General features: G+C 48.6%; 2 protein-coding genes across 2 annotated transcripts in view; both read right to left on the reverse strand.

Annotated features, from left to right (window-relative positions):
- Nucleotides 1-2,953, reverse strand: part of LOC108794212 (NACHT, LRR and PYD domains-containing protein 3-like) — a gene marked incomplete at its 3' end in the record, with an annotated part of 134,507 nt that extends 131,554 nt beyond the window's left edge. The window contains exon 1 of the mRNA XM_018565214.1: nucleotides 2,836-2,953. Within this exon, the coding sequence (XP_018420716.1) occupies nucleotides 2,836-2,953 (118 nt within the window). The remainder of the gene's footprint in view (nucleotides 1-2,835) is intronic.
- Nucleotides 2,954-5,287: 2,334 nt separating this feature from the next.
- LOC108794213 (GON-4-like protein) overlaps nucleotides 5,288-12,701 on the reverse strand; it is a 32,432-nt gene continuing 25,018 nt past the window's right edge. Inside the window, 6 exon segments of the mRNA XM_018565215.1 lie at nucleotides 5,288-5,431; nucleotides 7,795-7,897; nucleotides 8,127-8,598; nucleotides 8,690-8,744; nucleotides 8,825-8,938; nucleotides 9,368-9,484. Coding sequence (XP_018420717.1) covers nucleotides 5,288-5,431; nucleotides 7,795-7,897; nucleotides 8,127-8,598; nucleotides 8,690-8,744; nucleotides 8,825-8,938; nucleotides 9,368-9,484 — 1,005 coding nt within the window.

The raw sequence follows: 12,701 nt of genomic DNA on the forward strand, positions 1-12,701 counted from the left end.
TAGAGCTAGACCAATATGAGCACTTAACCCTTGCATGGGTTGATTTTTTAAATAACTGGCGTTTTAAATAACTCTTTAAAAATCCAGATTGATCAGATGATCATAACATTACACTGACAACACTTGCCTGAAGTATGTCTAAAACAAGTACAAAAAAATAAAACGTTCCTAAAAAGAAGATTGTTTCTACAATACATTTTAATATTCACACTTTGTAATTTCTTTACTAGGCTGTCATTGTATTTCTCCATAAACATGTCATGATGTATTGCTGCTTACCAGGTAATTTCGGCCCGGGGTATATTTCATTTTCCATATTTGTGTTTGTGATCCATTCATCTAGAGCAGAAACCGGTTTGTCCTGAACACAGAGACACGCAATGAAATCATATCTGTTTGTAAAAGTCTGCAACATTAATAAATGTATATAGAAAGATGAAAAAAGTCATCCGTCATCAAGAAAAGTGCCACATAGCAGTCCTCTAAGGACGCATTTATACTTTGTATAACAACACAAGGAGGTCTATTTATAAATAATTCACTCCTCGTCCTGCAAATATTTGTGAAATGTTCATTTTGTGTAAATAATGACAAAAAGAAATGTGTATTTACTTTATAGGTCTAATACAGGGGTGGCAAACTCAAATTCATCGGGGGCCGCATCAGCAGTATGGTTACCCTCAAAGGCCGGTTGTATAGGACTATGCATCTACTCTTATCATAAATAGTTGCCTCTGCATTCAGTTGCTACTGGTGATAGCGGCCACACCCCCAGTAACCACACCCATTTATCACCCATATTTTTGCTAAAATATAAGAGTCGGGGTCACGTTGGGTAAATAGACACCAATTCTCACACGGAGGACCGGTAATTATCACTGATATTTACCCATCCCCCGCTCTGCCACGCACAGAGCCGCTGTCATCCTGAAACTGACAGGATGACAGCGGCTCCGATCTCCTACCTGCTCGGCCATCCTGACAGCTGCGGGCGCGGCTTCTCTCCCCCTCACCGCTCCACCATCCTGACTGCAGGAAGCGCTGTGCGCGCCACATTACAAGGTCCGGCGGGCCTTATGTTTGCCACCCCTGGTCTAATACAATATATGGTGTAATACTGCAATATGGCCACCAGATGGAGCTAAGACCATAGGGAATATACAGGTGAAACTCGAATAATTAGAATATCGTGCAAAGTTCATTTACTAGGGTCCCTAGAGGTCCAGCAAGCGGCCCTCTAATATGCCTGAATAGAGGGCCACCGTTGCCATATTGCGGCCGGTCACCACCTGAATAGAGAGCAGCACCCCATTACTCCTGGCATACCTGGCAAGCCCGCACTGACCGCCAGAGAGCCCGCACTGGCACCCTGAGAGCCTGAACTGGCCCCCTTAGAGCCTAAACAGCCTCCTGAAACCCTGAAGACATCAGGCCCGTGAACCCGGAGCAACACAGAGTATGTAGCATCATAGTATTCTGCATTGCTGTATAATGTATTACTGGGATTTGCAGTCCTCCATAGTTGGCAGTATTCTGCATTGCTTTTATTATAATTATTATACAGGATTTCTATAGCGCCAATAGTTTGCGCAGCACTTTACAATATAAGGAAGACATTAGTCACAATACAATTTAAGACAAGATGGTAAGGAGGGCTTTGTAATGTATTACTGGGATTTGTAGTCCTCTATAGTTGGCAGTATTGGAGTCAGTGGCAGATCTACCAGGCTCACAGCTACAGCCGGGCCCTTGAGCTCCACCACTGACTCCAAGCTGTAGAGAGACTACAAATCACAGCCCGGACAGGAGGAAGAGGGCCCTGGTGACCTTCGACATTTCCATAAAACGGACCACCGAAATGCTCAGCACCAGGCCCGTGATGCTCTTAATCCGGCCCTGGCAAAGTCCACCCTGTTTACCTCTATCTAAAAGGTAAATGATTCAAAGTCTTTCTAACCCTAGATGCCTGATGGGCGAGGTATAATGGTCACATGACTTGTTTTGTCCTGTGTGATGTCATTTCATTTTCTGAAGTCTGCAGTTTTCACATTTACAATCCTCTCACAGAGTTAATATGACTGCAGCTGTGTACACTTAGCGATGCATTGGGCTGCTTCCTGGGTGTCCAGCATTCTAAGCAGATATACACACTGGGATATAACGTCCCCCTACATTGTACGTCTCCTCTACTGAGGAACCTGCTGAGCACAAGACAGCTGTAGATATCTTCTTTCAGTTCCTCTAATGCAACTTCATCCCAACACACACATCAGAGTACAAAAATACTCGTAATATTTATACATTTGTTTTTCTGCTGCCTTATATATTAATGTGAATTACTCTCTGAAAATAGGAGACTGGTGACACTGGCAGTCATGCAGATAGCAGGGTGGAGACTGGTGACACTGGCAGTCATGCAGATAGCAGCGTGGGGACTGGTGACACTGGGGGTCATGCAGATAGCAGCGTGGGGACTGGTGACACTGGCAGTCATGTACATAGCAGGGTGGAGCGTGGTGACACTGGCGGTCATGCAGATAGCAGGGTGGAGACTGGTGACACTGGCGGTCATGCAGATAGCAGGGTGGAGACTGGTGACACTGGCAGTCATGCAGATAGCAGGGTGGAGACTGGTGACACTGGCAGCCATGCAGATAGCAGGGTGGAGACTGGTGACACTGGCAGTCATGCAGATAGCAGGGTGAGGACTGGTGACACTGGCAGTGAATATAATGGTCGGGGAACAAAAGCACATATACTGTCAGGAGCAGTTTTTGCAGCAGGCTTTGGCCCCTTTTCCCCTTAGTTGGATAAACCACCAAGAAAAGACCATACCTCTGAACAGTCCCGGACTTGTTCGATGTGTCCCACGGACAAAATAACTCTGCTCTGTCATAAGCCACAGTCCTTCCCTGTGATCAGATGGTGAGATGTGCCTGCCAGCGCTCGACATTCCGTATTACGTGATGAAGCCCATACACCTGGTGCTGTCCATCATCCTGATCCAGCAGTTGGCTCTGTCTCCTAGACTCCAGCTATGTGGTGTGTTGTTGCTGTTACAGTAGTATAGCGGATTCATGTGCTGCCATCTTGAGGTCATTTTGGTTATTGCACCATTCCTTTTTTGAATTCCCTCCCTGTGTGTGATGTTCTTCATTCTTGTGGAAGTAATCATTTTTGGTGTCATGGCTGCCTATATCGAGGTCACGTGATACACTTGCATAGGGAAAACATTACCACCTTTGGCCTGCAAATATTATCACACATCTATATCCTGTTGTCTGCTGTAACAAACCTGCTGCATTCAATAAAGATCTTCGTGGATGAAAAGTTATTTGGCGAGTTCAGCCAGGGCTGCCATAAGAAACTTTGGGGCCCCTTACAGAGCTTTAGGCCTCTCCCTCCCCATAGTCAGGCTGCTAAAACACTTACCTTACCACTCAAGCGACTCTGCTCCACTGCCTGATCGCTCTTTGGTAAAGCCTATACAGACTAAGCTCCGCCTCATGAAAACCCCCCTTCCTGCATGTACAGGAAGGTACCAAGTTACAGGGGAGGGAGGGCCGGGACCGTACCAAGTGCTGTACTGCACTTATTACCAACAGAAAAACAGTGATGGACCTAAGGAACAAACTGGCTCCCCAACCCCATGGCGGTCTCTGCACCACAGGAGCTTACACTCTAATGTCCCCCCAGTCACATACTATTGCTATACATTTAATATAGCTCTGACATATACCACAGTGCTGTATAGAGAACACTAAGCCAGCCACATCAGTCTCTGTACAGAGGAGCTTACACTCTAATGCAGAATGGCACCAGCTGTAGGGAGACTACAAATCCCAGTAATACATTATACAGCAATACAGAACAGTATATGAATTGGACCCGGGGGCCTAGCGACTCGCTGCTTACTCGGGGAGACGGCTCCTTGTTGTTTGGCTGGCTCGATGGGCTGGGAAGCCGGTTTCCCTGCCAATCACAACCAGCATTGAACCGGCTTCCCGGCCAATCAGGAAGCCGGGCGGCGGGTAGTGACCTGCCACCCAGCTTCCTGATTGCCCGGTAAGCTGGCTCCATGATCCCCCTACGGCACTGCCAGTCAGAGGAAATCTTAGCGGAAGTTCCGGTATCAGAGCATTTGGGGCAAGTACAAGTATTCGCCCAAATACTCGGTGTCAGCACCGATACCAGTATTGGCGCATATCTAACAATATTGAGTTTTTCCACCTCCTGGGGGTCCCTTGCACCCTGGGCCCTAAATTTCGTCAGTTCTTCTCCCGCTAAATGACCAGAGATGGCTGCACAGTGGAGGAACTGCTGACAGATTTCACAGGTAAGGTGCCATGTAGTCATCATTCAGTTATGGGGCCACACCAACTCTCTTCTCCACTGTGTGGAGGTCCCAGGGGCCCTGTGTGGACACATTTTGTATCTGTACTGATGGGGGAGGAATAGCACCTCAGTCCCCTCATTTGTATCTCCCAGGAGATGGTTGCGGAGTGCTATACATTCAACCTCAGGGACATTTCCTAACTGCAGTTATTATACTCTCCTCCCTGGGGGCCACAGTTTCTGATCTTCCTGATCTATGGTGTCTGTCAGAATCTTCAGCGTTCTACACTTCCGGGTGCGTCAGATACCCGCTTCCCCCACCGTGCACTGTGGTTTCTTCTTTAGACCCCTGGAGGGGCTCCTCCACCACCCTGCGTCTGAGTTTACAGGCTGTGTCTGATAAGGTCACCAACATGGACGTCAGACAGGCCAATTACTCCACGGCTGGCTTACTAGAGGAATTTAAACAAACCATCAATGACCTGCACAGCCTTGCTCAGTGCTATTGGGGAGGTGAGAACGGTGACCAACACAACATATGCAGCGTAATACACCATCACCACACAGGGGAGGGCAATAAACGGCAATTCGCAATACACAGATCCAGAAACTGACAATTTAATGTCACAGATAATATATCCTAAAAACAATCTGTACAATTATCATGTCCATGTGATCCTCCTCAGACTAGGCATGTCCATGTCATACTGCTCCTCATCAGACTAGGCATGTCCATGTCATACTGCTCCTCATCAGACTAGGCATGTCCATGTCATACTGCTCCTCATCAGACTAGGCATGTCCATGTCAAAGTGATCCTCCTCAGACTAGGCATGTCCATGTCAAAGTGATCCTCCTCAGACTAGGCATGTCCATGTCAAAGTGATCCTCCTCAGACTAGGCATGTCCATGTCAAAGTGATCCTCCTCAGACTAGGCATGTCCATGTTATTCTAATCCTCCTCAGACCGGGCAGCTTCTGGGTCTGACACATTCTGCCCTATTATTGCAGCCTCTTCCTCTTCCTCCTCCTCATCAGAACTGGTAACGCAGCCGGTCTGGAAGAGATTGACGAGTTCCCGGAATCGCTGAGCCACCTGCCGGGAGAACAAAGATTTACTGTCACCTTTATACCATGAAAAATAATAATGTAAAATCTTCATCTTCAAGTCTATTGCTGCCACCTACAGGAGGATTGGGACACTGGCAAACAAAGGACCAATGGCAGCCCAGGACAACCCCTCTTCCTACCAGTATGTCTCAGTTTTATGGAAAGCAGTACCAAGAACATGATCACAAACACAAGGGTAGGGCCTGTGTTCCTCAACAGACTCCAAGAAAAGCATTTTATGGTGACTACAAACATGTGTCTCATCCGCTGAAGGACACAGGAAGCATGTAACTGACAGATCTAGTAGAGTGCACCTTGACAGGAAAAGACAGATCCTCACCTTTAGCAGACTAGGCATGTCAAATCCAACGAGAAATGGTGGAACGAGACACATGGAACCCCTGCGAGGTCCTTCAGGAAGGAAAAACAGGCAATCAGATTGCCAGACCTAGGAGGTGAACTCTGACAACTCAGTCCAAATCCAAGAAATGGAAGGCAACCACTTTAGGATGTTTCAGAGAAAGGAAAAGAAGGAAGGGCAATGTCTTTATTAAGGTGAAACAAGGACACGACCTTGGGCAGGAAAGAAATCATTGGGCTAGAGAAGAACCTTATCATTGTCAATCACAAGGAACAGTTCCTTGCACGAAAGTGGGGCCAAATCCGACACCCTCTGATAGCGACAAGGAAACCACCGTGTATGGAAGATCTGTCAGGGAGAAATCTCTGGTAGGTTCGAATAGAAATTTGCTAGAGAGATGAAAGCACCAGATTGTGATCCCACGGCATCACCGGAGGAAGCCATATGTGCCACCCCTTGCACAAAAGCCTTGAATAAGAAATCAGAAGCCAGTGGCCACTGAAAAAGGAAGGCCAAGGCCGACATTTGCCCCTCAAGAGTTCTCAGGGCCAAATGTTGATCCTGCCCTGATTGGAGGACGACCAAAATCCATCTCCGAGGATAAAACTTTGCACCAGGCAAAGTAAGCCCACCAAGTGCAATAGTACACCTTGCGACTTTCTGGCATGCAAAGGTGTAGGAATGGCCGAGTCAGACAGACCCCTATCCCTCAGGACCTGGGCTGACAGGATGGAGTACTGGAATTTGTGATAGAAGGCAAAGGATGTGCGTGTATAAGTCTTCTGGCTGAGATGGGAGCAATGAGGGTCACTGGAAGAGATCTTTAAGGGGAGAGGTGTAGATTAGGGATGCCCAGATACCGGTTTTTCAGTATCGAGTAATGATTTTTTTTTTTTATTTACTCACTGTTACAGAAAGTCCCATTAAGGAAGCCAGGCGGCATGTAATGACTCACCACCTGGCTTCCTGATTAGCCGGAAACCCGGGGTGTGTGTAAACACTTGCCACCCGGCTTCCCGATTAGCAGGGAAGCCGTCTAAATGCTCCCTCGTCAACAGGTGACGAGGGAGCATGGAGCCGGCTTTCTGGCCAATCAGGAAGCCGGGCGCCATGTAATGACTCGTTGCCCGGCTTCCTGATTGGTCGAGAAGCTGGCTCCATTGCTCCCTCGTCACCAGGTGACGAGGGAGCATGAAGCCAGCTTTCTTTCCAATCAGAAAGCCAGGAGGGGGGTAATGACTTGCCATCCGGGTTCCTGATTGGTCGGGATGCTTACCAATCAGGAAGCTAGGCGACGAGTCATTACACGCTGCCCCGCTTCCTGAATTGGCCAGGAAGCCGGCTCCATCATCACTTGGCGACAAGGGAGAATGGAGCCATCTTCCCGGCGAATCAGGAAGCGTGTATTGACTCGCCGCCTAGCTTCCTGGTTGGTTGGGAAACTCAGGTATTGGAGCATTTGGGCGATTAAGAGTACTCGCCCAAATACTTGGCATCGGCACGAATACGAGTATCGGTGCATCCTTAGCGTAGATCATGGAGAACGGATATCACCGAGTCACCAAAGAATTCACCGCGAAGGCTCGCAGATCCCTGCGCCAGGACACAAACCTGTCCAGTTTGCTCAGATGGTTCACGGAAGCCTGCTCAGGGGACGGATCTGTGAGTCGGGATAGATTTTGCCAACCATATACTATTTGTGACCACTCCTCTGAGACAATGCTTATGGTGACCCCACCCCTGATGGGCAAACACACAAAGCTGCCCAATCGGTATGTTGCAACAATCCTGCTGTGGCAGCATGGAGTATGGACAGCCACCATATAGTATCTGTAGAAACCTCATTCAGAGGCCTAAAACTAGTAGTCAGCCAATCAAGTCAGCACTCCTCCGAAGATTGTTTTAAATCGGAAGATTAGCAGAATAGCCAGTTTCTGGCATTTTCAGACATCTGCCATGACCCCATATTTGATTGGCTGGCGTCTTACCTCAGGAGGACTCTTGTTGCCAAGTTGTGCAGAGATGGCACTGAACGTCTGGTCGTGCGCTCCTTGCTCCTGGCACATGGTGAGAATGACCCTATCAGCCTCCCTGCAGAGACACAACATGGGGGTATCAGAGAACAAGGACAACAGGGGTCATTCACAAAAGGTGATGATATACAGGAACACAGAGCAACAAAATGTCAGCCCAAAAAGCTGCGACTGGTTGCTATGGGTTACTGTAGTTCAACCGCCACTGCACATTACATACATCACTGTCAGCCAATCAGAAAGCTATGTCCGTGACGTGTCACATGACACAGTGTCTGACGCCTCACCTGGTCCACACAATGACCTTCTCTCCGCTGGAGCTGAGCCGGATATTCTTGGCACACATGGGGAGCGTCTGCTCCTCCCGATCGGTGGGCTGGAGGTCGCAGTTTTCCTCAATGGGGAGATTCGGTTCGGAGACGGAGAGGGAAACAGATGGAATTTCGGTCGGTGTGGTGCAGCGGGTGGCAGCCTCCACTGGAGTCCCAGGGTTTTCCACACTATTTGGGGTGCAGGGATCGGAATGGGACTGTGGTGAGCACGCGCTCTCCTTTTCTGTCAATGTAGGAGCCAAATCCTTTGAGGCATTAGGTCTGCGGGCCCCTCGGAGGGCAGAGCGCCCAATGTCCTTAGACTGTGTCCTCTGTTTGCTGGTGCTTTCAGCGATGCCACGTGTATGCAGGGTGGAGCGACATCTGTGCGCGGTCCCAGCAGTTGTCCGCTCCTCTCCTGAGGCCTTCAGCATAGTCCTGCCATCACCTGGATCAGAGCGGATGACGTAGAGTTAAAGGGCCGAATGTCAAGTGAGCCATCATTCTATGGGAGAGGGGAAAATGACCGACTCACTTACCTGCCGAGCCCTGACGAAACGCAGCATCTGCTGGCCGCTGGGAACGATCACAGGCCTGAGTACAGAACATGAGCCGTTACCAACACGGACAGACAGACAGACATAGAAACATACAACTGAGCCACAATGATTCACCTTACTGCTGCAGTGACTGCACAGCCTCCTCTTACAACGCTTTAGCCTCTGCTCTGTTCCTCCATCATGACAAGAACACGGGCAATCCTTCCCGCCATCCAGCCAGTCCCCATCCTGCAATTACACAGATTACCCAAAATCAGTAATAAGATCCTAAATATTACACTGTGCTCAGAGGTGTCCCACCTCAGACCCCAGACATAGCTCAGAGCTGTCCCCCCTCAGACATAGCTCAGAGCAGTCCCCCCTCAGACCACAGACAGAGTTCAGAGCAGTGTTATCAGACTTAGCTAAGAGCGCTCCCCTCTTAGACGTACTCATACTCAGATGTTGGATGGAGCCCAGAGCAAGTCCCCCTTCTGACATCAGAGATAAGAGCGGAACCCTCTCAGATTTCGAACAGAGATCACAGAGGGAACCTCTCGGACTTGACTCATACTCCCCTATCGAACTGAGGTCAGAGTGGTTCCCCTCTTAGACATTGGTTCCCTCACCCAACTCATACTCCCATATGGGACTGAGCACAGAGCGGTCCCCCCTCACCTTGTCCTGGCTGTGGCTGGCCTCCTTTCTCCTCTTGTTCCTTTGAGTTGGAGGCACTTTGCCCGGCTCCTCCTCCTCATCCATTTCCGGTATCACTACTTCTTCAAATCCATCAAACTACAAAAAACACATTAATTATAAATTGCCAGACTCCAGTACTACCCTTCTGTCACCTTCCTCCTCCCACTGCGATCAAACTCCTCCCACTATTTCTATCTTCCTCCTCCCACTATGGTTCTGCCACCTTCCTCCTCACACTACTCTTCTGTCACTTTCCTCCTCCCACGATCATCACCGAGCCCGCCCACTACTGTTCTGTCTCATTCCTCCTCCCACTATGATCAGACTCCTCCCAATACGGTTCTGTCACTTTCCTTTAGGGCTGCAACAACTAATCGACATAATCGATTATAGAAAAAGTTGTCAACTTTTTCAATAATCGATTAATCGCCTTCCACACCAGCTACGATCAGGCTCCTCCCACTATTTCAATCTTCCTTCTCCCACTATGATCACCAACTCCGGTGTCACAAAGAACACAGCAAGCTGCAGCTTTGATAGAGAGGAATAATCACTCAAATGTAATATGGAGCCTTGTGTACAAGGCCCAAAGAACAGTCTCTAGTCTCCTTCTACCAACCAATCAGCTTCTCTGATTCCTGTTGATAGGGCTGCTGAGAACATGTGAGGGAGGCGCAGATTGGCTGCTGAGAATGACCGTTTCTTGTTCAGTCATACACTCGGTACATGAGGCCTGTGAAGCTGGTGGTAGATATCAGCAGTGTAATTCTCACTTTATACTGGAAGAGGTCAGACTACGGCTTATCTGCATCTGACAATGTCTCAAACTTCCTTTTCCTGGCCTTCTCTGTCATCCTTCACCTGTCACCTAAGATCAGGTCTGTCACACCTCCCTGATCACCTAGAATTAACCCTGACTTCTGTCATCCTTCAGCTGTCACCTCTCCCTGATCACCTAGAATTAACTCTGACTTCTGTCATCCTTCAGCGGTCACCTAAGATCGGGTCTGTCATACCTCCCTGATCACCTAGAATAAACCCTGACTTCTCTGTCATCACTCGCCAGTCACCCAGAAAAAGGTTGGTCGTCCCTCAACTAAAATAAGGTCAGTCATCCCTCACTGTTCCCCCAGAATAAGGTCTGTCATCGTTCACTTCTTACTCAAAAATTGGTCTGTCTTCTCTCAGCAATCATCAGGAATAAGGTCCGTCATCCTTCACCATTCACCTAGAATAACATCTGTCAAGCGCTCACAAGTTCCCTAGAACAGGGTGCATCACCGCTCACCTCTCACTCACAAGAAGGTCTGTTATTACTCACCAGTTCCCTATAAGGTTCATCATCCCTCACCAGCCACCTAGAATAAGGTTCATCATCCCTCACCAGTCATATAGAATAAGGTCAGTCATCTCTAACCAAATATCTAGAATACAATCTGTCATCCCTTACCAATCGCATAGAATAAGGTCCATCATCCCTGACTGGTCAGGTAGAATAAGGTCTGTCATCCCTCACCTAGAATATGGCCCTTCATTCCTCACCAGTCAGCTAGAATAAGGTCCATCATCCCTGAGTGGTCATGTAGGATAAGGTCCGTCATCCCTCACCTAGAATATGGCCCTTCATTCCTCACCAGTCAGCTAGAATAAGGTCTATCATCCCTGAGTGGTCATGTAGGATAAGGTCCGTCATCCCTCACCTAGAATATGGCCCTTCATTCCTCACCAGTCAGCTAGAATAAGGTCTATCATCCCTGAGTGGTGACATAGAATAAGGTCCGTCATCCCTCACCTAGAATATGGCCCTTCATTCCTCACCAGTCAGCTAGAATAAGGTTTGTCATCTACTTACTTTGTGCTCCTTATCCTCGGTCCAGTTCATGACCTCAAAATCCTCCATGCGGCTGGCAGGAGGCCTGAGCTGGTCAAAGAAAAGAGAAAACTCTTCCTGAAGATGGTGGTGGCCCTTCAGCAGCTGCCACATTTGAGTTTTCAGCTGCCGGGAGATGAACAGAGAGAGGTGAGGAAAGAGAGAGACAGCTGACAACACTTTGCAGTGCCAGGACGGCATGCAGGTATGATGATGCGTCCCTGGTACAGCACCAACCTTTCCAATCTCCTGTACGGGGCACTCTGCACAGCTCTGCAGCAGTTTGATGATCTTCTGGTGATGAGCAGGGTTCTCCTTAAAACAAATCTCCAACTGGCGCAGGAATCGGCGGCTCTTCTCAAACGCTTGCTGTTCTTCGAACTGGAAATCGAGAAAACAAATTGGAGGTGGCTACTAAATTAAAGGGTCAGAAGCTCATAAAGTAAACATGGGCTTAAGCTTCATGAGAGGCATTCTTCATAAGAAACTTGTCTTTGTACACAATGACTCCACTACTTGTAGAATGTGCGGTGTGTGAGGACAATATGGAGGTGCTGGTATGGTGTGCTGGGCCACAGAGGCATGTCGTGTTCCATCACTCACCAGGCCGCACTCCAGCGCTTGTTCCGGGAGCAGAAATGCAGCAAAATCCTTGAGGAGCTGTGGCCAGTCCTGCAGGAGGTGCTGAAGACTCTCGTACAGATCTACCGCTGTCCTTTTACCACTGCTCGTCTCAAACTCATAGATGATGTTCAGGAACTGTTCATAGGTACCCGGGACCGACTGCAGAGCCTCCCGAACCTAAGAGAAGACACTTGAACCTGTCAGCTCCACTGGCACAGAAGGTACAGAGAGGAAGACTCACATTGTCCAGGCATAATGGGGCACCATAACTCAGTCACATTATTGGGGTCTCACAGTTAGGCATCTTGTACAAAGAGGTGTCACCAGTCAGTTTTCTCCTATGAGAGCTACCCCACAGTCATGGGTCTCATCACAATCATGGGGTTCTCCACTATCATAGGTCTCAACACAGTCATTGATCTCATATGAGGGGTCTCTCTACAAGCGGTCTTTCTAATGTCCTGAGTCTCATATGAGGGGGTCGGTCAACTGTTTTGGGTCTCGTACGAGGGGTCTCACCAATGTAATGGGCCTCGTACGAGGGGTCCTGCTACGGGTCATGGTTCTTGTACAAGTGGGTCTCATTACAGTCTCCTCGGTCATGGATCTTGTACAATGGTACTCTCTATTGTCTTGGTCTCTTTATAGTCCTAGGTCTCATACGAGGGGGTCTCATACACAAGGCCTCATCAGTCATGGATCTTGTATAAGGGTACTCTCCACTCTCTTACGAGGGGTCTTTTTATAGTCCTAGGTCTCCTACGAGGGGGTCTCATACACAAGGCCTCATCAGTCATGGATCTTGTACAAGGGTACTCT

The sequence above is a fragment of the Nanorana parkeri genome, unplaced genomic scaffold (genome assembly GCF_000935625.1).
Source record: "Nanorana parkeri isolate BGI_ZX_2015 unplaced genomic scaffold, ASM93562v1 scaffold823, whole genome shotgun sequence".
Classification (NCBI taxonomy): domain Eukaryota; kingdom Metazoa; phylum Chordata; class Amphibia; order Anura; family Dicroglossidae; genus Nanorana; species Nanorana parkeri.